Source organism: Capricornis sumatraensis, chromosome 2, assembly GCF_032405125.1.
Source record: "Capricornis sumatraensis isolate serow.1 chromosome 2, serow.2, whole genome shotgun sequence".
NCBI lineage: Eukaryota > Metazoa > Chordata > Mammalia > Artiodactyla > Bovidae > Capricornis > Capricornis sumatraensis.
In genome coordinates, this window is record NC_091070.1 from 202810647 (window position 1) to 202834886 (window position 24240).

A 24240-nucleotide genomic window follows, 5' to 3' on the forward strand; every position below is an offset into this window, starting at 1 on the left:
GCTGCTGCTGCTTCCGTCTATAACGGCCTCCCCACCTCTGTCCACCTGATCCACCTCACTTGTTTCTTAAGACTCGCATCTCCTCCCTCCTCATGCCTTTTCTGAACGCCTTCATCTCAAGGTAGAAATAGTCTCTCACCTTTGGGAGGTGAAAAAACATGGAGTTAAGATCGGCTATGGTTTGAAAGTTTGTTCCCCCCCTCCTCATTCGTTTGCCTAATACCTAAGGTGATGGTTAGCAGGTGGGCCTCTGGGAGGTGATTAGGTCAAGGGTAGAGGTCTCAAGAATGGGATCAGTGCCCTTACAAAAGTGGTCCAAAAGAGATCTCCTGCTCCTTATGAGGGCACCACGATCTATGCACCAGGAGCCATCTCTGAACCAGGAAGCCCTGACCAAACACCAGGTCTGCCCGCACCATGATCCTGGGCTTCCAGCCTCCTGAACTGTGAGAAACAAATGTCTGTTGTTTATAAGCCACCCAGTTTGTGGTATTTTGTTATAGCAACACGAGCTGACTAAGACAGAAGAATCTTGGGCCTGGATCCAAACTCGGCTCTGGTCCCTCAGCTGCGTGGAGGCCTTGGGCAAGAAACTTAACCGTTTCTTTATGGATAAACTAGGGATTCTAAGGGTATTTATCTTATGTTGCGTGAATTCAAGGAGATAATTCAGGCTGAGTGCCCAGATCACAGTTGCTGCTCAGCTGCTATCAACACCAACATGAGCCCCAGGGCAGGGGCTCAGGGTCTGATTCATTTCTGTGGCCCAGCAGCGACCTCAAGTGTGACGGGGATGTGAACTCCATCCCCGCTCCTCCACGGCCCTCTGTACCTCTTCAGGCTCGTGGCCTTCAATGGACTGTCTGCTCCAGCCACCCCCTCCTGTGTCCCCCACCTCTGTGGCAACGCCACCATCTTGGGCAAATTCTATCTGTCCTCCACGTGTCAGCTCAATGGATCAGCCCTGGGGGCAAACTTCTCTGGGTCTCAGCCCTAGACAGATGAGAGAGCAGACCCCAGACCGAGTTCCTCCTGTGTCTGCTACCTCTGTGCCCAGGAGAAGCATATGTGTGTAAGCAGGTAATGGCCAGGGCGAGAGCCAGCAAGAAAGGGGAAGGTGGGGAAATGGCCAAGTTCTTGTGCAAAACTGGGGAGAAGCCCCTCCGTGTACCGAAGGAATGGTGGGTACCAGACTGTGCCAAGCCAAGCACAGCCCCCATCCCTTCCCCAGAGCCAGGCAGGCCCCAGCATCGTCCCCCACCCCCACAGCCCCGGGTTCCTGCCCACACCTGCCCACACACACCCAAAGAGGAAGCCCAAGGGCTGCTCAGGAGGGGTGGGGAGGGCAGGGACGGCACAGCTGGGGGCTGGAGGCTGCAGGCCGGTGTTCAGATACTATTTATGTCTCTGCAACTTTCACCCACTTCACAGGTGCGGACCTAAGACGAAGTGATGTGTTCAAAGTCACGTAAGTGGCTGGGGCAGGATGCAAACCTGAGTGTCGTGATGCCAGGATGAGTGTCCCTCCTGCCACCCCATTCCTTAGCATGACTGCTGTGCCCACTTCAGGAGGGAGGGGGCCTAGAGTCAGGATGAACAGGGCCTCTCTTCGACCCACCCCGCTGGGAGCTCTGAGGGGAGTCAGGGGTCGCTGCGGTTGGTGTCATGCATTCCATCTCACAGAGGGGACTGAGGCTCAGAGAGGCGAGGGGAGGCGCCCGGGGGCACACAGCTGGGGAGAATCTGAGTTGGATTCAGCTCAAGAGCCTGGGTCTTGCCGTGACACGAGATTCCCTCTTGGAGACATCTCTTGGCTTTTCCCATGTGCTAAAGGGTTCTGTATGGAACCACGGTGTGAAATGGCAGGTAATCAACTCAGGATCTCAAGCCCCCTTTGAGAATCTGACAAGAGCTCCAGGGTGGAGAGGGAAGAGAGGCTTCCGTGTCTCTTCGCATCTTTACTGTTTTCCAGGAGGAGCAAGGACTGCTGGGACTGCTTGGATTCGAGGACACGTGTGTCTCACTTGTCACACACAACTTAGACTGCACAACAACCAGAGTCACCTTTAGTGGCAGGAGATGCAAAGTCACAGACACACCTGCAGCTCCTTGGCATGTGGTGGGGTGGGGGTGGGGGTGGGAGTGGAGGCAGGAACAAGCCCTGCGCTTGGGTCTCGAGTCCCGGAGAGCCTGCATCAGGGCGCTGGGATCCGGGACTGCTGTTTCATTTTCCGCACCTGTTACTGTCCTGGTGCAGCGCCTCCTCAGGGATTCCAGGAAAAGGAGAAACCACCAAGACCAGGATCTGCCTGGGGCATTGCCATGGTGTCCCCCAGGCAGACACATACCAAGTAAACACAACTTCAGCCCGTCTCCTCAAATAAAAGCTGCGGCTTCCCTCCTCAGAACAGTCATACATAGGCACACACAACACGCTTACACCGCTGCCGAAGGGCACGGGGTCCCTGAAGGCGAGGGGTTTGATGACTTGAGATTTAGAATCTCTGTGTGGGGTGGGAAGAGAGGAAAGCCCTGTAGACACCAAGACTGAAGGGGTCGGTGGAGCAGAGGAGCCTGCCGAGACTGAGAACCAAGGGTAAGACGAGGAGGCAGGGAGAGTGGGATGCCCTGGGGGACCTCGGGCCCTGGAGCTGGGAAAACCCACGTCCACATCCAGACTCCACATGTGTGCGACCGGGGTGTGTCATGGGATCCTGCAGGTCTCCAGGTCCTCGTGGATAATGGGGATGTCAGGAGCACGTCCTTGACAGTCATGAAGATGAAATGAGGCGCTGTGTGTTTTACAGCGTCTGGCACCACGTCTGGCACGTGACAAGAACTCAATAAATCTTGTTTGTTATGGTTCTGAGTGAGTGTCACAGAAGCCGAGAGTGAGGCAGAGGGTGTGGCTGGCACTGTTAGAGGCCACAGACAGGCCGGTTCATGGACACACATCAAACGGGGACCAGCTTCGCCCTTGGGCTTCTTGCAGGAGGGCAGGGTGCTGGAGGCCTTCCTACCGCTGGGTAACCCTGCCAGGCCTGCCCCCAGCACACAGCCCTGTTCCAGAAGGCCTGTCCAAACAGCCTGAGGCTTCTCACATCTCATTTTCCCTGACCCACAGGACACAACACAGTGGACTATAAAGCTGGCCTGGAAAGGTCAAAGCTCGCTTGCAAGGCCACCTGTGAGCTGAATGCTGGGTCGAATCCCTCTCCCAGGAATGTCCCTGCCTGACTCAGAGTCTGGACTTGGCTCGTGTTTGTGGAGCCGCCGTTCTCCTGTTGATGCAACTTGCTCTGCTCTTGCCAGAGCAGCCAGGAGCAACAGGGGAGAGCATCTGGGAAGATGTTCTGGTCCAGCTGGGCTCTGCCGTGTTTGCCGGCGCCCCTGCCTGCTGCTTCTCCTGCAGCCTCTTCCTGCTCCTCCGTTGGGAGGCGAGCAGTCTGCCTGCCAAGATGAGAGGTCTTGGATGGAGGGCCTGGTCACGGGCTGGCTTTCTGCAGTCAGGAGCAGGGCAGGGGTGTTCACTCCCGCCTCTGGCTGCCACCCCCTGAGGATAGGTCACCAGCTCACTGGGGTCACTCCAAGGAGCCACCAGGCCTCCCTGCCTCCATTGTGCCTGCCTTCAGTTCCACACAAATCTGATCTTGACCCTCTCAGGGCTAAAATCTTCAGACAGTTTCCACTGCCCCACTGAGGCAGTTTGTCAGAATAATGAAGAGAACAGATCTAATCTTTTTTTTTTCCCCTTACTTAAAAGGAGTTTATAACCCAGGACTATCTACAAATATCTCAATACACAGTATGATTATTATGATATGCACGCTTAGTCTCTCAGGCATGTCCAACTCTTTGAGACCCTTTCCACTGTAGCCCAGCAGGCTCCTCTGTCCACGGAATTCTCCAGGCAAGAATACAGGAGTAGGTTGCCATTTCCTCTTCCAAGGGCCTACCCAGGGATCAGACTCATGTCTCTCGCAGCTCCTGCACTGCGGACAGATTGTTTACCACTGAACCATTAGGGCTTCCACCCGCTATGACGTGAGAATGAGACAAAAAGAGGTTGAAAACATTCGCCATATATATATATATATATATATATACATATATATATATATATATATATATATATATACATACACATACATCTCTGGTGGCTCAGATGGTAAAGCGTCTGCCTACAATGCGGGAGACCTGGGTTCCATCCCTGTTGGGAAGATCTTCTGGAGAAGGAAATGGCAACCCACTCCAGTATTCTTGCCTGGAGAATCCCATGGATGGAGGAGCCTGGTGGTCTACAGTCCGTGGGGTCGCAAAGAGTCGGACATGACTGAGCAAGCTTCACAGCTTCACATACATACGTCTAGTCAAGGCTATGTTTTTTCCAGTGATCGTGTATGGATGTGAGAGTTGACTGTGAAGAAAGCTGAGTGCCAAAGAATTGATGCTTTTGAACTGTGGTGTTGGAGAAGACTCCTGAGAATCCCTTGGACTGCAAGGAGATCCAACCAGTCCATCCTAAAGAAGATCAGTCCTGGGTGTTCTTTGGAAGGACTGATGTTGAAGCTGAAACTCCAATACTTTGGCCACCTCATGCGAAGAGCTGACTCATTGGAAAAGACCTTGATGCTGGGAGGGACTAGGGGCAGGAGGAGAAGGGTATGACAGAGGACAGAGGATGAGATGGCTGGATGGCATCACCGATTCGATGGACATGAGTTTGAGTGAACTCCGGGAGTTGGTGATGGACAGGGAGGCCTGGTGTGCTGCGATTCATGGGGTTGAAAAGAGTCGGACACGACTGAGCGACTGAACTGAACTGAACTGATACATACAAGACATATCCCCCAGATATTCACATGCATACAACTTAAGACGGGGGGAAGACCAGGAATACTCTAGAAACTACAAGTAAAATGAAGTAGAGCTTGAAAGAGGGCTATTCACAGGCTTACAAACTCTTTCAGAACAATTAACCTGGATTAACTAACAATCAACCAGTCAACAAATACACAAGTCTCTGTTATGTATAAACCATTTAATTTTTTGTAAAAATATATTCTATAATATTTCAGGTGACAACCCTCAAAATATTGATTATCATCCTACAAAAAGAGACTTTTAAGAACATCTGGTCTGGTCCCCTCCTATAGAAACCAAACCATTTCCCCTGAGGGTTCCAGCCACCACCATTCCTCCCCAACAACTCAGACTTGAATCCTCACTCGCCCTTGACCTCTCACTCTCCCCAACCAAGCAGCACCGGGTCTGTGGCTCCTGCACAGATCCACCCACAACTGCCTCCTTCTTTCCCTTGTCAGTCCTCTTGGCCTGCAAAATGTCCTAATAATTTGGTAGGTCTGTTTTTGAATCCTAAGCATTAACAGTGTACTCCCTTGGAAAGTTCTTTACCCCTTCAAATTCTCATTACCATCATCTCCAAAATATGGGAAATAGGACTCAGTCCTTCTTCATCATGTTTCTGTGACTTGACAATGAAAAGTCACACACATAATATGCTTGGCACAAAGGCAGCTTGTTAGTTTCTGCTATTATTAGTCCACAGGATGAAGTTCCAGCTCCTTGATGTGACTTTGGCTTACAAGACCTTTCACCATCTGGTCCCCTCTCTACCGAGGTCACCTCCAGCCACTGCCACCACATCCATGAAGGCTTATCTCTAAGATTTATGGGGCCAGGGACAAAATTACACATGGATGTCCACATACCACATCTAAATTTTAGATTCTAAATATGTTACTAGCCAAGGTACCAAGCTGTTAAATAAAATATATTCTATCCTCCCTTGAAAAACGACCTAGAAGGCCAGGTTTGAGTTGAGAATTCTGACTCCTGGAGACTGGTGCTGGCCCGGCACGCAGGGAGAGGCTGAGCCCACCTGCTCTCCCCTTCCCTTCTCACCCCTATCCCATCTCACACCATGGGAAGTACTGTGCACACGTGTGGGGACTGCCCAGTCTGCACACCCAAGGTCTACTCACAGCCTCTGCAAACATCCTCCTTGGACTTAGGAGTCTGCACAGGGAGGGGTGTTCTACCCTCAAGGGCCCAGAAGCGGACTTGACACTGCTATGGTAAGAAACTCTGGGGCCTCCGGCACCTGGGGAGGATGGGCCTGGGATGGGCATTTCCCTCTGGCCCTCAAGAGAGGCTCTGTGAGGCAAGGCCTGCCCTTCTCAGAAGGTGATGCCACCTGCAGCGAGTACAGTGTGCCAGGGGGCCCGTGGCTCCTTACAGCAGTGTAGCCGGAGCCACACTGGGAAGCTTTCACCATCCCCACGTGCAGAAGAGGAAAATGCAACTCAGAGGTGTGGGCGGAGGCAGAGGAAGAGGCTGGCTTCTGTTCCTCGTGCGGAATCCAGTGCTGTTTCCGCAACCCCCACACCCAAGGAGTGAGGGCAGGAGCAGCTGTGCGGGCTGGTCTAGGTGCCCGCAGCCTCTGCAGGGTCTCCGGCTACTCCTTTATCTGCCACCTGCTAGCTGAACCGTACTTCTCATAATAAACTCCTTACGTTATATCTGGGTTTGGCCATTATCAATAACACTATAATAAAAACCTTTGCAGGCAGATTTTTCCTTCCCTTGGGTGATGGCTCCTGGTGCCAAGTGTCACTTCCTTTCCAAAAAGCTTGTCCCCATGTGCACTCTGACTAGTAGACTTTGAGAGCACCTGTCACTGCACTCTTGCCAGAATTATGTCTTTTAATTCAAACACATTCTCTGAAGATGTGATAGGTGATAAGTGGCATCCTGATGCCTTTACATGAAGTTTCTGACTGCCAGGAAGGTTAAACAGATTGCTGCTGTTCACTAGTTACATCTCCTTCCGTGTGATCAGTTCAGTCTCCTGCCCCTTAACTGCTGGCGTCCTAATGGTTTTCTTGTCTACTTTCATGATAATAACCATTTTTCATATTTCCTAAATAAACTTTTCAAAGTTTTGTGGTATCCAGTGTTTTTTGGTTGTTGTTTAAATTTAAAGGCTGCTGCTGCTGCTAAGCCACTTCGGTCGTGTCCGACTCTGTGGGACCCCATAGACGGCAGCCCACCAGGCTCCCCCGTCCTTGGGATTCTCCAGGCAAGAACACTGGAGTGGGTTGCCATTTCCTTCTCCAATGCATGAAAGTGAAAAGTGAAAGTGAAGTCGCTCAGTCGTGTCTGACTCTTAGAGACCCCATGAACTGCAGCCTACCAGGCTTCTCCATCCATGGGATTTTCCAGGCAAGAGTACTGGAGTGGGGTGCCATTGCCTTCTCTGAATTTAAAGGCTAGTGTATTATCATATATGATTTTTCCTAGCACTTCTGTCATTCGAAAATTTTTTTCCCTCTAGAGATGTGATTTCTATTTTATCTTCTTCAAAATTTCCTTTGGTTGTATTTTTATATTTTACTTTTTAGCCCATTTAGAATTTATTTTGATGCATGCTATGAGGAGAGGGTCAGAAACCTTTTTGAAGGCTATATTTGGAAAAAGCAATGAACAAAAAGAAGAGCCGGCTTGGGGCTGGCTGTGTGATGCCCACAGACAACTGAACGGGGCAGAGGCCAGGGACTGTTTAGTTTTCTTTTTTTTTTATCAAGGAGAATGATCTTGGAACTGCAGAAAGAAGATCAAACATGGCTAAGAGGAGAGAGATGCCCAGAAGAGGTGAGACGAGAATGCAAGGGTCTGAATCTAACAGAATGTTCTCTGGGGCCATGGAGGAGGGAGGCAGCCCCACCAAGTCAGAAGACCTGGGTTGGAATCCTGCCTCTGCAACACATTCCTGCCTCCCTCTGGGTCTCAGTTTCCACATTGATTTATTTGTTTAATGCATGCCAGCTCCGTCTCAAACACCGCTGGAGGTGATGGGCTTAAAGATAAATAGGACAATCCTTGCTCCCCAGGAGCTTATACAAGTCGACAGATAAGAAAGCCCTTACGTATAATAGAGTGTTGTGGGGGCTCAGAAGAGGAGTGTCTAATATCGCCTCGGGAAGATGCGGAGGTGTGAAACTGGGCATACACTTTGGTATGGCCAAAGGAATGCTCGGTGCAAGAAGTAGTGGCCAGGACAGGGAAGGGGTTGGAAGGCCCAGACCATGGAGGGTTATGCTGTGGGTTAATTTTGGGCCACACCACAGGGCATGCAGGATCTTAGTTCCCCAGCCAGGGACTGAACCCTCTCCCCCTGCAGTGGAAGCGTGGAGTCTTAACCACCAGACTGCCAGGGAAGTTCCTGGGGCTTCCATTTTTGAGGTGAGAAATGAAAGAAAAAAAAAAAAAAAAGTCTAAACAAATTTATAAATGTGAGAGAAAGATCCATTATAGAGGTAGGAAAGAAAATCAATGAAAAAGGACAGTTCCTGAGAAGGTAGGGGGAGATGCGTCCAGAGGCGACAGTCAGAGCTGGGTCTGTGTTCACCTCGACCACTTAACTAGATGTGTGATCTTAGCAAGTAACTCATCCTCGCTGTGCCTCAGTTTCCTAAACCCCGAGATGGGGGTCATAATAGCACCCATTTAACAGGGTCACAGTGAGAACTGAATGGAGGAATTCAAAGAAAGCTGGCAAACGGAAGAGCTTAGTGATGGCCGTGATGAGGATGATGGAAGGAGGGGGAGGAGGGAAACAACGATAACAATGATTGTGAGATGAGTAGCCGAGAGGCCACGGGTGACAGTGATGAAGAGGAGCAGAGCGGGGCATGACATGAGCCCCAGCCCCTGAGCATCTCTCCTGGGGGTGGAGGAGCAAGGGGCAGGAGGCGGGATGGGGCAAGTGCAGGGAACCTTCCTGGTATAACAGGGGATAACGGATCTGTGAGAAAGAGCTGTGTCCACTGGAGATGGCTTCAGAGGAAACGGTTCCCAGAAGAGCTTGTCTAGAGATCCGGAAAGGAGACCGCAGGGGTGAGGACCACCAAGCTGGGCCAGCAGAGGACTCGTTGAGCAGTAGGAGGCCACAGTGTCTACCTGCCTCACCGTGCTTTCCAGGTGCCTTGCACTGAGTCTCCCCAGAGGCAAGGTGGTGTCCACACGGAGCTCCTGCTAGGCAGGGCCTGCCCAGAGGCTCTGTGTTCCTCTCAGGCCTGGAATAGGGCACCGGGGCAGGTGCAAATGGTTTAGGTTTGGGTGCCTGGTCCAACAAGGCCTCACACATGCGGGGACCTGGGGGCCATTTGCCTTGTGGATTCCCGGAATGCCAGCCCACCCTGCGGCCTTTCACCAGGAGTCCCATGTCTCTCCCTCTTCTAGGCCTGGCCTCTGACCCCTGCTTTTAGATCATTTCCTAGGTCAGGCCCTACAATCTAGACCAAGATTCCACTCCCTAGTGCAACCGGGCGCCTCCAATAGTACCACCACCAGTAATAATAAATATCCATAATTGCCACAGACAGAACATAATTGTCACACACTATGCCAGGTGCTTCTGTATTTCATCTTGTTTAACTTTTAAGCCCACTCTGAAGGATGGGTAGTACTATTCTTGTTTTATAGATGAGAGGAGTCTCAGGGGCTTAGGTGATTTGCCTAAGGGAACCCAGCTCACAAGTGACAGGGTCTCAATTTAAACCCAAGTCTGTACGACTTCAAGGCCTAAGCTGCTTTCTCCTCTTCAACCACATTGTCTCTCAAATTCCTCTCCCCCATGCTGGGTGGGAACCACACCCACCAACTCAGCCCAGGTCTCAGAGCGTCTTGAATGGATGACCAGTCAGAGCTGCTCAGCAGTGGGGCCAGCTTTCTGGGCTGCCCAAGAACGAAGAGGAGGAGGCCGCCAAGGGGACTGGGAAGCGGCTCCCGGGGCCTTGGGAGTGCTGGGTGACCATATCCTGGGCCGTGGTGAGGAGGCTGGCAGAGGCATGGGACATAGCGTGGGAAGCTCACATGTCCCGTCCAGTCCAGGTCCCAGGGCTGCATCCTCAGGATAATGGACAGGGCATGTCCAGCCTTCATCAAACACCAGGAGGAGGAAGCTCAGGGCACAGCACGTGCCACAGTGCTAGGACTCTAGTTTGGGGACAGTCTGTCCCATTAGACCGAGCGACTTAGCATTTCTAGCTCAGTGACAGCACCAAGAACATCCAACGATGCCTGACCAATGAGTGGCTGCGTGGAGGGACGGAGCCAGATGTGCCTCTGAGAAGAATTCCACGAGAGCTGCTGGCTGCCCCTCCCTCCATGGACCTATATACACCTGTGCCTCTGTGTCCCCAGTTCCTCCCTCCTTCCTGACCTCAGCTTCCCCACTCAGCAGCCCACGGGTGATCCTCTGAGCTGCACTCAGCACAAAGGACCTGCTGGGAGCTCCTCTACCTGCTTGATGGCCTGGTCTCCCGAGATCTGAGAGATAAAGGGCCTCAAAAGGTAACTTGTTTGGCGTTACCTAGACTACCACCCAGTGAATCAGGAAACCAAGTAGCCACAAAGAGGCGCACTCCTGTGTGGATGGAGAAAGCATGGCTAGCTCCAGCACAGGCTAGGCTTTGGGTTGTACAGCCTTCCTTTCTTACATCTTCCCCCCTCTCATACCCCGTCAGGACTCCTGGGAATTAGGAGGTTACAAAGGCACTGAGCCACAGCTGAAGCCTAAGACCTGTTCCAGCCTTGCCCAGCCAGGCCTTGGCTCCGGAACACAGAGCTGCCTCCTGCCAGAATTCTGCATGTGAGGCTCCAGACAGGTGCAGCGAGCACTCCAGTAGCCCAGGGGCTGCACGGTTAGAAACATCACTGCAGGAGCAGGTCAAGCCTGTGGCCAGACACCAGACGGGGCGGGCCTGAGAAGCCGCCTCCCCACATTTACCAGGTCTCAGCTGCCAGGGGAAGGAAGTCCAAGTGGCGCAGGCATAAAGAATCTGACTGCCAGTTCAGGAGACTCAAGAGATGGGGGTTCAATCCCTGGGTCGGGAAGACCTTGGGGTAGGAAATGGCAACCCACTCTGGTATTCTTGCCTAGAAAATTCCATGGACAGAGGGGCCCGGTGGGCTACAGTGCATAGGGTCACAAAGAGTCAGACATGACTGAGCACCATCCACACACACAACTGCCAGAAGAGTCTGAAACAGCGCATGGGAGAGGTCCTGCGAAGGCGTGAGCCCTGGACCTGGGGTGGAGAAGGCGCCAAAGAAGCTTCCAAGGTAACTGGCAGGGCCTGGGCAGGCCCACTCTGGGTGCTAGGAGAGGCGAGGCCTTGGGTATCACTGGCTTTCCTCTGGCCGCTCACTCTAAAGGCCCCATCTATCTCCGACTTTGGTGCCAGGAGCCTCATGAACTTCAGACGACTCTCTCCCAGCTCCCCTCTCCCCTTTCCACTCACGTTCCCCAACTCTGGGAAGGAGTCCTCAGCAAGGACCACAGGGCTGGTCCTGAAGCCCTGGCCAAGCCAGGGGCAGGACACAGACATCAGTGCAGTGAGCGTGTGGTTGAGCACAGCCCACATCTCTTCACCGCAGCTGCTCCAGTTAGGTCCCCGCACAGGCCTGCCACCAAGGTCAGGCCGGGCAGGTAGCTCTCGAGTCTTTGGGGAACAGTGAGGCCCTGCTGTCTGCTTCCCGAGTGGCCTGAGAGTACCGAGCCTTCCAAGTCTAGTTGGCTTCCTTTCTTTTCTTCTCTCTTTCCTTACCCCTTCTGGGGACTTGTAAGAGTCCTGAATTAATTGAACCTGGGAGGATCATGTGACAACACCCACCCGGCTGGACTGGCCCACCTGGGCCTGGCTTCCTGATTTTGGCTGCCTGTCCTATCCAGTCTGCCAAGCCAAGAAGCAGGATCTGGTGTCTGAGCCAAGACCGGGACATTTGTGGTGGCTGGGCCTGGAGGGGTAAGACAAGCAAACGGGATCAGGGCCCTGCCCTCCAGGAGCAGGTGAGCAGATAGGCTGAAGGCAGGGTGAGAAAGCAGCCCCCAAGCTCTCTGGGGTTCACCAGGGCAGACCCAATTTCCTCCCATTTCTCCCTTAGAAGTGCCTATGATTCCAGTTCTCTTGCCTTCAAGGTAAAGAGCAGGGCTCTGAGAACTAGGGTCTTGAAAACAGCAGGCTGCTCGCTCAGCCCCCACACTCTGCCTGCTATGCGTGGGCAGTGGGCCTGCTTGCCGCTCAGACCGGCTGAAGCCAAGCCCCTTCCTCCCCTCTGGGGAGCCAGACCTGCCCTGGAGGACCGGGCTGCCACATCCAGCCTGGCTCTAGATGGGCCTCCCTTCCCCTTTGTCCCACCTACCTGCATTTCTGGACCTGACTTCTGTCTTCGCTCTCGCTTGCTACCTACTTGACTCTGCCTGCCCTTGGCCTTGCTTGGGAAAAGGCTGTGGAGTTAAACCAAATTGCACTGAGACCTCCATAGGCAGGAGAAGCTGTTCCAGCCGCCCCCCAGCTCTCCTTTGAACCTCCAGAAAGAACAGCTAGCTTCTTATTGTAGGCAGAGGGCTTCTGTCATCATTCTCCTATGCTAAGAGGCTTGGGTATTGGAAGATGAATGGGCTGAACTCTGCAGTGCCCTTCTCCTGGGTTGGCTGGTGACAGCTGGTTGAGGGGAGAGGTGGAAATGAGCCTGGACAAGTTGGCCCAGAGCTGAGAGACAGAGGGCTCACGAGGGGACTCAGTGGGTGGTCCACAGAGGAGCAGTCTGACCCTACTTGGCTATAGAAGCTCTCTAAAGAAAGGGGCCCAGACCCTTGCCTGCCAAGAACAGTGAGTACAGAACCTGACCATTCCCAGAGTGGAGACAGACTCAGTGGCAGGTCGGGACCCAGCCACAAGTCCGTGGTAAAAGCACAACATGCAGAGAGGCCGGGATTTAGAGTTTGGGAACCGGCGCCCTCAAGGTGAGGGGTCTGCTGTCGCTGTGCAACGACCACAGGGTCCCGAGGCTGGGAATGGGGTGGTGGTGGGGGAGCCCCACAGTGAGAGAGACCTCACAGAGTGGGGGAGGAACTCAGGGGGAGGGAGGTGGGACAAGTACAAAGTTAAGGCAGGGAGTTGTGGAGATCAGCAGTAAAGCTGGGGCTAGCCAGGTGAGAGCTCTCAGTGAACGCCAGGGGAGGGCCCACAGGGACTGCTCAGGCGGCGCCTCGGGTCTGGCTTAGAGAAGGCCGAGGAAGGACCAGAGCCTGAGTCTCCGCAGGCAGGCAGCCGGCCGATGGCAGGCACATCAGCTCCAGGAGTCTGGGCCGCGACCCTGGCATCTCCCGGCCTCTCTGCCCGTTGACTGCATCTGGTCCTTACCGCTTCTCTTGAAAGGTTCCTATTGTTCTTTGCCCGGGTCAGGGGAAGGGGCTGACGTGGAAGCTGGGCAGAGCCAGAGCAAGAAGGGGAGGAGCCGCGGCGCAGAGAGCTCACCACTCTCTCCTTGTAGACGATGTATTTCAACCACTTGAAGTCCTGCCACTTGAAGCCAGCGAGGACAAAGAGGGAATCGCGTTCGTACTGCTCAGGCCGCTGCATGGCGCCCTCGGGGTAGGTGATGCGCAGTGTGGTTTTGCTGCCCACGTCTTTCTCAAAGCCTTTCACTGGCGCTGAGTTCAGTCTATAGAGAGCAGGCCCGGTCAGACACAGCCTGTGCTGGGCTCACTGCGTGCGCTCTGCAGGCCTGTGTTTGGGGAGACACCATGACCCCAGAAGACCCCAGAGGCAGAGGATGGGGAGCCCAGGCCATGTGGAGCCTCCTAGCTTTCTGCCCCAAAGCCCTCCAACCTGGGTTCTCCTTGAGGCTTCTACTAACCTCCAGTCCAATGGCCCAGATGGACAGACAGTCTTTAATGGGCTCAGGGATCAGGGGGTTGGGCCAGGACACGAAGGTACCTGAGGCACTGCTTTGAGGAGCTCACCTGACCACAATGTCATAGTCATCAATTCGTGACCCCAGAGACTTGTTGGCCAGGACACCTCCGTTGCCCACAATGATGCAGCGACGGCAGCTGAGGCTGAGGGGACAGAGGTGGAGACTTCTGGAGAGCTGGCCACCAGGTCTCCTCTCCCCCTGCTGCTTTGGCCCCTGAGCCCATGCCCTTGGCCAGACACAGGCTGGGATGGACAAGGAAGACCAGTGAGCCTCTAGCAGCATTTCTGAGAGGCTGGAACCACACTGCGGAGAGCTGGGCGACTGGGCCTCTCAGATCCCTGACTCTTCTCCAGGGAAACGTGGGCGTGAAAGGTGCTTGGGCACTGACTCTGGGGTGGGGAGGAAGGAGGCTCTGGTAAGATGGCATTCTGGGTTAAAGACTCCCCAAGGGTTAGTGGGTTTGGGGGCAGCTTTCCAGGGAGAGGGAAAAGTGGGCTGAGCCTGAGGGCTATGCTAGGGAAGCAAGGACAGAGGAATGAGCCTGGGGGCGCCAGGACTTAAGGCGGAACTCCTTTCTAACTCAGAAGACCCCATGCACCCAACCTGAGAGCCCTACTTATGTTGCTTCTCCCACCTCTGACCCTGGGGCTTCATCCATCCAGGGTCTACTGGCTTCTGAGCTGTCACTACCTCCTGGATTTAACCCTCTCAGCCGCCCCACCACCCAGCCCCTCAGTCCCAGTGCTAAGTTGATCTCAACCCAGTACATTCCGTTCTGACTCTCAGACCTCTGCTGCCTGAGGACTGACATGTCTTGCCATGGTCTTGCTTATAGGTCAACGGGGTGGCTAGCTCAGTGCAGTGGCCCTGCTTACCTGCTTATCTGCCCCAGTGTATGTGTGGATGTGTGGGTGTGCTGCAGAATCTGCCCAGGACAAGGGAAAGGCCAGCTGGGCCTCAGTACCTCTGCACGTGCCAGGCAGCTGAGCGGCAGGAAGCTGGGGAATGGCTTACCTGTCCAAGGCGGGGGTCAGGCGGTACTCTTTGGTGACGGACAAGATGGCTTTGATCAGATTGTCTGTGGAAGGGGAGGGAGGTAACTGTTAGAGGTCACATAAGGGTTCCCAGAAGATGTTTGCTGATGAGCTGAAGGTACATAGTCCTGGGGCTAAGATCAAGGAAGGAGCTCTGCATACAAGGCTGGGCCACTGGCCTAACTTTCTCCTTGAGAAAGGAGATGCAGGCGGGAGAATAGGCCTGGGCACACGCCTCTGTCTGAAGCCTGACGGCACCCGCACGCAGCTCCTTCCTCAGGCTTCCCTGGCCCTTCCTTAGCAGTCTCAGCTGGCTTTTGGAAACTCTGCAGTCAGGTCCCAGGGACATGTACCCTCAGGTGTGGGCCTTGCCTGGGAGCTGGGGCATCAGTCTCCCCAGGAATGGGAGTGCCGGTTAAAGACAGAGACCACACGATGACTCTGTGTCCCCACCAAGCAGACACCAGGAAGCAAAGGAGGGGACACCACTGGTGAAGAGCTCAAGTGGTCCCAGCCAGGTCCCCAGCTCAGGCCACTTGGCCTCATTTTCTGAGGCCACCTTCCCCTCACTTCCTCCAACACTGCCGATCCCTAATCCTGTCCTTGCCAGGCTGTCTCTACCACCTTACATCTTCAAACCCCGTGACCTGGCACCTGCCCATCTGCTCTCCACTCAGGCTACCCGTAGCAAGGGCTCTGTGACATCTCTGCTCTCAGATCATATGACCATATTCAGGCCTCATTCTTCTTGGCCTCTCTCTGGCTTTGGCAATGATGACTGCTCTTTCAAACTTTGGTATAACAAGAGCATTACAGTATAACAGATGATGCTATCAGCCTTGGACTCAAATCCTGGCTCTGTTGCTTATGAGTTCTGTGACCTTAGGTAAATCACTTAGCTGTCTTTGGGCTCTATTTCCTCATCTTTCAAATGAAGATGGGAATTCCTGCAGTGCAGAATTGTTAGGAAGATAAAAAGATAACGTACATAAAGACCTGAAGATAAGTAAGCTGGTACAACCACAGTGGGAAACATCTTCATATCAAATGAAGACGTAGCTGTGCACAGACAAACACCTTGCAACTCTACTCCTAGGTGGACAGCATCAGAAAAGTCACACACTTGTTTAAGGAAACATGTACAAGAACATTCATTGCAGAACTGTTTGTAATAGCAAAATGTTGGAGGCAACCTAAAAGTTCACCAAAGGAAAATAGATTAAATGTGGTATATGGAATACTCTACAGTAGTTACAAAATCAATGACCTAGAGTAACCTGTACCAATACAGATAAATCTGAAGAGTATAAGCAAAAAAAATCAATTTGAAAGACACATACACATATGCAATACTGTTGATAAAGTTCAAAAACATGCAAAAGCCATGCCATATTTTTAATGGATATATAAACAGGCTGTACAAATACATAAACAGGCATGGAGCCATAACACCAAAACCAGGATACTGGTCTCCTGGGGAGGGTGGGGGATGGAGTAGGAAAGGCTACATGGAACTTGAACTGTATCTCATTTGTTATTTCTGAACTGAGTAGAGTATGTGGATGCTCATTATATCAGTCTTTATGCTTCCTTATAAGCCTGAAATACTTCATGTAAAGAAAGGATGCCTCCAAAATTAAACACAACAATCTTTTAATTTTTTTTCCTTTTTTAAAAAAATTTTATTTATTTTTAATTGGAGGATAATTGCTTCACAATATTGTGCTGGTTTCTGCCATCCGTCACCATGAATCAGCCAGAGGCATACATATGTCCATTTCCTGTTGAACCTCCCTCCTACCTCCCACTTCATCCCACCCTTCTAGGTTGTCACAGAGCATCAGATTGAGGTCCCTGCTGACATATAGCGAATTCCCACTGACTGTCTATTTTACATATGGTAATGCATATGTTTCTACACTACTCTCTCAATTTGTCTAACCTTATAATTTTTTTAAAAGATGGAGTGGAAAATACTGTCAGATGCAGCCAAGAGGTCAAGTTAAGGACTGAAAAGTATCCTTGGGCTCTCACAGGGGGTACTGAGCAGTTTCACTGAAGTGGTGGTGGGAGGGAGACATTCTTCAGGAGTGAATGGTGAGGAAGAGGAGACAATTGGCACGGGCAATCTTTCCAGGAATCGAATGAGAGAGGGTCAGGGTGACATTCCTTTAAGGAACGTTCTATACCAAGTGACTTCAGACACACTTTACAGTGGGCTTTGGGGAAGGTCACAGACCCCTCCTTTTCCTACCTGTATGGAAAAGCATACTGCTGCTAACTGACCAAGGCCAAGGCTATGGCCTGGGTTCTTGTTTTCTAGGAGGGGAAGCTTAGCAGAATGGTCATAAACTATGGGGTACTTTTCTTGCTGGATGATGGGCTCTTCATTGCTTAGTAGGATCAGAATCTCGAGTGAGGGTTTATGAGAAAAGTTAGGCTGCTTGGCTCCCTGCACCCATGAAAAAAGAAGTTCACGGGGTTCAACCCAACCTTGGAGGTTTTGAAGGTCAAGGCTCCAGCTCAAGACTATCCTTTTGCTGGCCACTGTCTTCTTTTCAGGAAGGGGTGGGCTGGCTGAGTAGAGGGTTTGGGCATTCTGGAGTCTGCTAGCTAAATGATATCACCCTTTAACACTCATCTCATTTAATTCTGACCACAACCTACTATGGTGGTCTTATTCTCTCCACGTCACTGATCAAAAAACTAAAGCAGAAACATGTGGGCAACTTGTCCATGGTCACAGCTAGTAGAGAGGCAGAACTGGGATCTGATCCTTCTATGTATGATGTAAAGCCAAAAATCTACCATGCCCTGAAACAGGGAATCTGTCACAGAAACAGAATTGTTAAACCCTCAGTGACGGCAGAAGTCTTTTGGCAGGAGCTGCATGGTGAGGTCCCTGAGGCAATGGAAGGGGACAGTTCTGAGAGTATCGGACGGAAAGGTTAGCCTTGGACAGGATAAGGATGGGCTGGAGGGGAGGCTCCATAAGGTGAAGAACATCAGGAGGGGTTGACGGAGGGGTCTGGGGGCAGTCATGGGGCACGGCCTCTATTTCCCCTGGGATGTCCCCCCTCATACCTAGTCCTCTCATGCGGATGTCTCAGGCACCCCTTTTGGGTGGTCTCACAGCACTGTGTTCTCTCATCAGAGGCCTTACTGTCCTGCCCCCCAAGTACCAGTGTCTGCGTCAGACTGGAGCTTTGTGAGGGGAAGGATCACATCTGTCTACTCCACTACTGTGTACCTAGTCCCAGCAAAGTGGAAAGCTCTGAGCAAACATTCTACTAAAGAAGCAGGGAACAAGCAAGGTCAGGAAAAAGAGAGGGGAGGTAGGGCATTGTTTTTTTTGGGGGGGGGTCCCCAGCAGGGAGACTGCTGAGGGTACAGCCCTGCCCTGAGGCCCAGGAAGGTAACCTGGGAGACAAGATGTTAATATAGAGTGGGGCAGGGTCCCCAACATACCTTGACCTTTGATCCCAAAAGGCGGCACAAATTCCCGGATCCTAGCCCACTTGCGGAAGGAGTCATCCAGGAACATGGGTGCTGGCTTCGAGAACCTGGAATACAACAGGGCTGTTGAGGGTCCCAGAGTGCATGAGGCTGCACTGCTGGCTGGCATCCGTCTCGACTGTGGATTTGCTGGAAGCCAGCCTCTACGTTCCAGCACTCCCTGGCGACCCCAGCCTACTCATTGGGTAGTTTCTACGTGGGGTCTGATAGGCCTTGTTCAGTGGAGCCTGGGTTTGGAGGAGCGGGCTTGGCCAGGCCATATGTGGCCAGCTGCCAGAGTGGAGAGACAGGATGCGCTCAGCAGGAACCAACATCCCCAAGCTGGATGCTCTCTGGCAGGTTATCCACGCCTGCATCCATCCCACAAGCCCGGCTGTCCTTGCTGTTCCTGCAAGCTGGGAACTCAGAGATGAGATGCTGTCCAGTGAACAGAAATATCCCCTCGAATACAGCCAGTGCAAAGAGACAGAATTTGGGAGAGAATTCTGGGAGGTGGACCGCCCAGGGTGAGGAGGAAGAAGACTCCACGGTGAGAGGGCAAAGCAGGTGAACAGCCATAGGAGCTGGAGGTTTGACAGAAGGGAGGAATTGCAGTATCCTGCAGCCGAGAGGCAGGCAGGGCTGAGGGGGAGCTTCAGAGGAGCAGATGCCTGAGCACTCTGCTGGCAGAGAGGACAAAGGGAACGCTAAGCTCCCGGGAGGTGGGGCAGGGACATCGAGCTTACAGGGAGGGCAAATTTTGGTCTGGAGGAAAGATGGGAGGGAGAAGGGGAAGAAAGGAAGCATGAAGTGATGTTGAGCTTGGGAGAGAAACCTGGGAACTCCTTGGGAAGCCAGGGAGTGGGCAGGGTAGGGGGAAGGCTGGGAGGTAGGGAAGGCTGCACTAGAGGCGTGCAGAAGGAAGTGAGGAAGTGCAGAGGAACAAGAGGAACCAGGCTTTTCAGAGATGCTTGGACAACACAGCCCCACTAGAACCTAGCACTCTGGTTTTGAGATCTTGAAAAGGCAGCCCTGGAGATGGCCAGCACCGGGTCACTTCCTAGGTGTGGACCTCTGCTCAGGGCCTTCCTGGCTGAGAATGAAGGTGTACAGGCCTCAGCCTTGATGGCTGTCTCTGTTTGTAACAGCTTGAGTCACCCTACTGAAAAACAAGATTGGAGGAAGGGGCTCTCCTGGCCCAGAAGTTAGAACTCACCCCTCCCAGCAAACTCTAACCTCAGCATCCATTTCTCATTCCCATCATCACTAACATCGTTACAATCACCAGGCCCAGGGGGAGTCACAGCAGTAATCACTGGGAGGTCTAAGGTTATTGGAGGTTTTGAAGCAAACTTGAAAGAGGCAGTAAAGTTTCACTGCTGCTCCCTCCCCATCCTTTGCTGCCAGGAAGAAGCTGTCAACACTGACAGCGCAGGAGGGCCATTCTTGCACACTGGCTTTCTTCTCAGCTTACTCCCCTTCTGAGTGCAAGAGTCAGTCATGTTTCTCATACCTGGTACACACAGTCTAAGTGAATCAATACATTTGATGTTTTACCAGAGGCCCCGAGGATCCTGGCCAGAGTCCACAAGGTCCCTGGATAAGCCTGGGGCAAGCACCTCTGTGTCAGGCTTGAGCTTATAAAAGTTTTGCAGTTTCTCAGTCAGGCATGGACAGGATTTTATCTGCTTCCTAGGATATTGGATGTTATATGCTAGCAACATCTCCTAAGATCTAGCCGAATGATCTCAATACATTATTTTCTTTGTCTTCTCCCTTCCCCCCATCTTTCCAGCAGATTAGGAAGCTCATTATGTTCAGTTCAGTTCAGTCGCTCAGTCGTGTCAGACTCTTTGTGACCCCATGGATCGCAGCACGCCAGGCCTCCCTGTCCATCACCAACTCCCAGAGTTCACTCAGATTCACGTCCATCAAGTCAGTGATGCCATCCAGCCATCTCATCCTCTGTCGTCCCCTTCTCCTCCTGCCCCCAATCCCTCCCAGCATCAGAGTCTTTTCCAATGAGTCAACTCTTCGCATGAGGTGGCCAAAGTACTGGAGTTTCAGCTTCAGCATCATTCCCTCCAAAGAAATCCCAGGGCTGATCTCCTTCAGAATGGACTGGTTGGATTTCCTTGCAGTCCAAGGAACTCTCAAGAGTCTTCTCCAACATCACAGTTCAAAAGCATCAGTTCTTCGGTGCTCAGCTTTCTTCACAGTCCAACTCTCACATCCATACATGATCACAGGAAAAACCATAGCCTTGACTAGACGGACCTTTGTTGGCAAAGGAATGTCTCTGCTTTTGAATATGCTATCTAGGTTGGTCATAACTTTCCTTCCAAGGAGTAAGCGTCTTTTAATTTCATGGCTGCAGTCACCATCTGCAGTGATTTTGGAGCCCCCAAAATAGTCTGACACTGTTTCCACTGTTTCCCCATCTATTTCCCATGAAGTGATGGGACCAGATGCCATGATCTTCATTTTCTGAGTGTTGAGCTTAAAGCCAACTTTTTCACTCTCCTCTTTCACTTTCATCAAGAGGCTTTTGAGTTCCTCTTCACTTTCTGCCATAAGGGTGGTGTCATCTGCATATCTGAGGTTATTGTTATTTCTCCCAGCAATCTTGATTTCAGCTTATGCTTCTTCCAGCCCAGCGTTTCTCATGATGTACTCTGCATATAAGTTAAATAAGCAGGGTGACAATATACAGCTTTGACGGATTCCTTTTCCTATTTGGAACCAGTCTGTTGTTCCATGTCCAGTTCTAACTGTTGCTTCCTGACCCGCATACAGGTTTCTCAAGAGGCAGGTCAGGTGGTCTGGTATTCCCATCTCTTTCAGAATTTTCCACAGTTTATTGTGATCCACACAGTCAAAGGCTTTGGCATAGTCAATAAAGCAGAAATAGATGTTTTTCTGGAACTCTCTTGCTTTTCCCATGATCCAACGGATGTTGGCATTTTGATCTCTGGTTCCTCTGCTTTTTCTAAAACCAGCTTGAACATCTGGAAGTTCACGGTTCACATATTGCTGAAGCCTGGCTTGGAGAATTTTGAGCATTACTTTAGTAGTATGTGAGATGAGTGCAATTGTGTTCATTATGGTAATTGTTACTAAAAAAAAACCCTGTATTTTTGGTGTTGCTTGTAATATGTGTTAATTTTGGGGAAAAGATACAAATAGGCATGCACACACACACACACACACACATAAAAATACTCATAATCCTACAACCCAGAGACAATTAACCTTGGGTATATTTCTGTATTGATTTTCCTTTACCCATATTATTTTTTTGATTGTTCTGTAGACTACTTTTTCTCACCTTATAATATTATGAAAATATTGGTCTGTAAATAGAACAAAAACCATTCTGCTGGTAACCTGAATAAAAAGTGATCCCCCTAATAGAATGTACAGGGATACACAAATGAAAAGATATGTTGAAACCATTAGATTTTATATCTCTTTTCTCTTAAGCTGATTTCCTTGTTTATAGTAATATTAACATAATTATGTTAATATCTACACATATAGATACATACATAAAATGCAGAGGGCAGATTCAGGATAATACCACCAGTATTATTACTAACACTATCATTACTAAAAGTGATTTAAAGTTTCTTTATATTTCTCTTTGCTTAGGGTATATCCTACTAGAGAAGTACAGATAAATTATTTTACTTTTGCAAAATTATTTTGAAATAATCCTGCTGAGTTCACTTCATCAACAATACATAGTTAGGTTCATATGTTTCTTTTTGTGTCTTAGAATTTGCTTATCCCTCATTTTAATTTTGTTTTATGATGACATAAAACTATAGAATTCCAGAATTAAATTCACCAAGCAAGATATATTCAGAGAAATCAAACTTTTATTTGTGTCTGACTCCTGTTACTTTATTCCCATTTAGTATTCATTTTTATTAGTTTTTTATTTTTCCTCCACTTTTTTTGAGATAAGCAAATACATATGTGTGTGTATTCCTCTGCCCTTCTATATTCAGTAAACTAACATATACACTGTTTTACTTTTTTATTTTTTTCACTGATGTTCAGTATACTCTGGTGATCAATGCACAGCAGTAGACAGTTATATACTTGATGATACCTCATTGTGGTCATGTGCATATATTATTCAGTCGGTTCCCTGGGTTGTTTCTCGTCTTTCTTAGAGTAGATACCACTAACAGTTGTAACAATGAACAGCCATGCATCCATCTTGTTTTATTTGTCAGTGTATCTTTGGAATAGATTCCTAGAGTTGGGTTTGCTGAAACAAAGGGAAAATGCATATATACAGTTTTGATCCATAACCAAATTCCCCTTCACCAGGACGTATGACAGTATCATTTCCCCCACAGCCTCCCCAAACAGAGTATACTGTTGAACATTTCAATTTTGCCAGTCTGACAAGGAGTATCTCAGTGTGGTTTTAATTTGTATTCCTTTTACTATGCTTTGAATTAAACATCGTCATATATGGAAGGGCCATTTGCAGTTCCTTTTCTGTGAATTTTGTTCGTATCTCTAGCCCATTTTCCCAAAAGGTTACTGGTCTTTTTCTTCTATTTTTCCCAGCTTTATTAAGATATAATTGACTATAAATGATATATAACACTGTGTAAGTTTAAGGTGTACAATGTTGATTTCATACACATATATGGCAATATGATGACCACCACAGCATTAGCTAATACTCTTCTCTCTCTTTTGAAGCTCCTGATATATTATATATATAAACCATTTGAGATGCAATTACAAATAAATTTGAGTTTATTTATTTATTCACTTGGCTTGTGGTGTTTTCTTGCTTTTCCCCTCCTTTTTATAATAGATTAATTTAATGAAGTCAATTTATTAATCTTTTCCCTTATTACTTCTGGGTTTTGAGTTTTAGTTTAAAAGGGTTTCTTCATTCCCAGGTTATATTTCCCTTTTTATTAGAATTCCATTGATCTCGTCAGTCTCTCTTGCCAGGATGCTGTATCCTCTTGTTCCATTGTCTTTTGTCTCATCCATAATGCAAAATCCAATCAAAGAGTAATCAAATCTGACACTCTTACACTTTATAAACTCAAGTGCTGCTATAACACACACACACACACAGACTGGTTCCCCTACAAATTCATGGACTGGAGCCTAGGTGAGCCCTCACACTTGCTCAGTGGCTATTGCAAATCTCCGTCACTCTCCATGAACTCTATCCTTTTTCAGCCTTATCTAAGCAGACATCTCTTCTTTTCTCTCACTTCACAGACAACATCAAGCTTATCAGACAGGAACTCCTTGCACTTCTTACTTTCTTACCTTACTTCAGATCCATTAAAGCTGGTCTCTCCATCACGCCATGCAGCCCACTCCTGTCTGTTTCCCGCTAAGCATACAGTAAGCTCAGGTCTCTCCTATGTGAAAACTAACTCTAATGGCAGAAAGCGAAGGGAGCTAAAGAGCCTCTTGATGAGGATGAAGGAGGAGAGGGAAAAGCTGGCTTAAAACTCAACATTCAAAAAACTAAGATCATGGCAGCTGGTCCCATCACTTCATGGCAAATGAGGGGGTGGAGGGGAGTAGAAACAATAACCTATCTTCTCTTGGGCTCCAAAATCACTGCAGATGGTGACTGTAGCCACGAGATTAGAAGTTCTTGCTTCCTCAAAGGAAGGCTATGAAAAACCTAGTGTATTAAAAAGCAAAGACATCACTTTGCTGACAAAGGTCTGCATAGTCAAAGCTATGGTCTTTCCAGTAGTCATGTACAGATGTGAGAGTTGGACTATAAAGAAAGCTGAACACTGAAGAACTGTTGCTTTCAAATTGTGGTGCTAGAGGAGACTCTTGAGAGTCCCTTGGACAGCAAGGAGATCAAACCAGTCAATCCTAAGGGAACTCCACCCTGAATATTCACTGGAAGGAC

General features: G+C 50.1%; 1 protein-coding gene across 8 annotated transcripts in view; it reads right to left on the reverse strand.

Annotated features, from left to right (window-relative positions):
- The window catches only part of ST3GAL3 (ST3 beta-galactoside alpha-2,3-sialyltransferase 3), a 195290-nt gene that overhangs the window by 8411 nt on the left and 162639 nt on the right, over positions 1-24240 (reverse strand). For all 8 annotated transcript variants that reach the window (XM_068965261.1, XM_068965260.1, XM_068965259.1 and 5 more), the window contains 4 exons: positions 18291-18385; positions 14803-14866; positions 13835-13930; positions 13347-13533 (listed from right to left, as the gene is read on the reverse strand). In XM_068965261.1, the coding sequence (XP_068821362.1) occupies positions 13347-13533; positions 13835-13930; positions 14803-14866; positions 18291-18385 (442 nt within the window). The remainder of the gene's footprint in view (positions 1-13346; positions 13534-13834; positions 13931-14802; positions 14867-18290; positions 18386-24240) is intronic.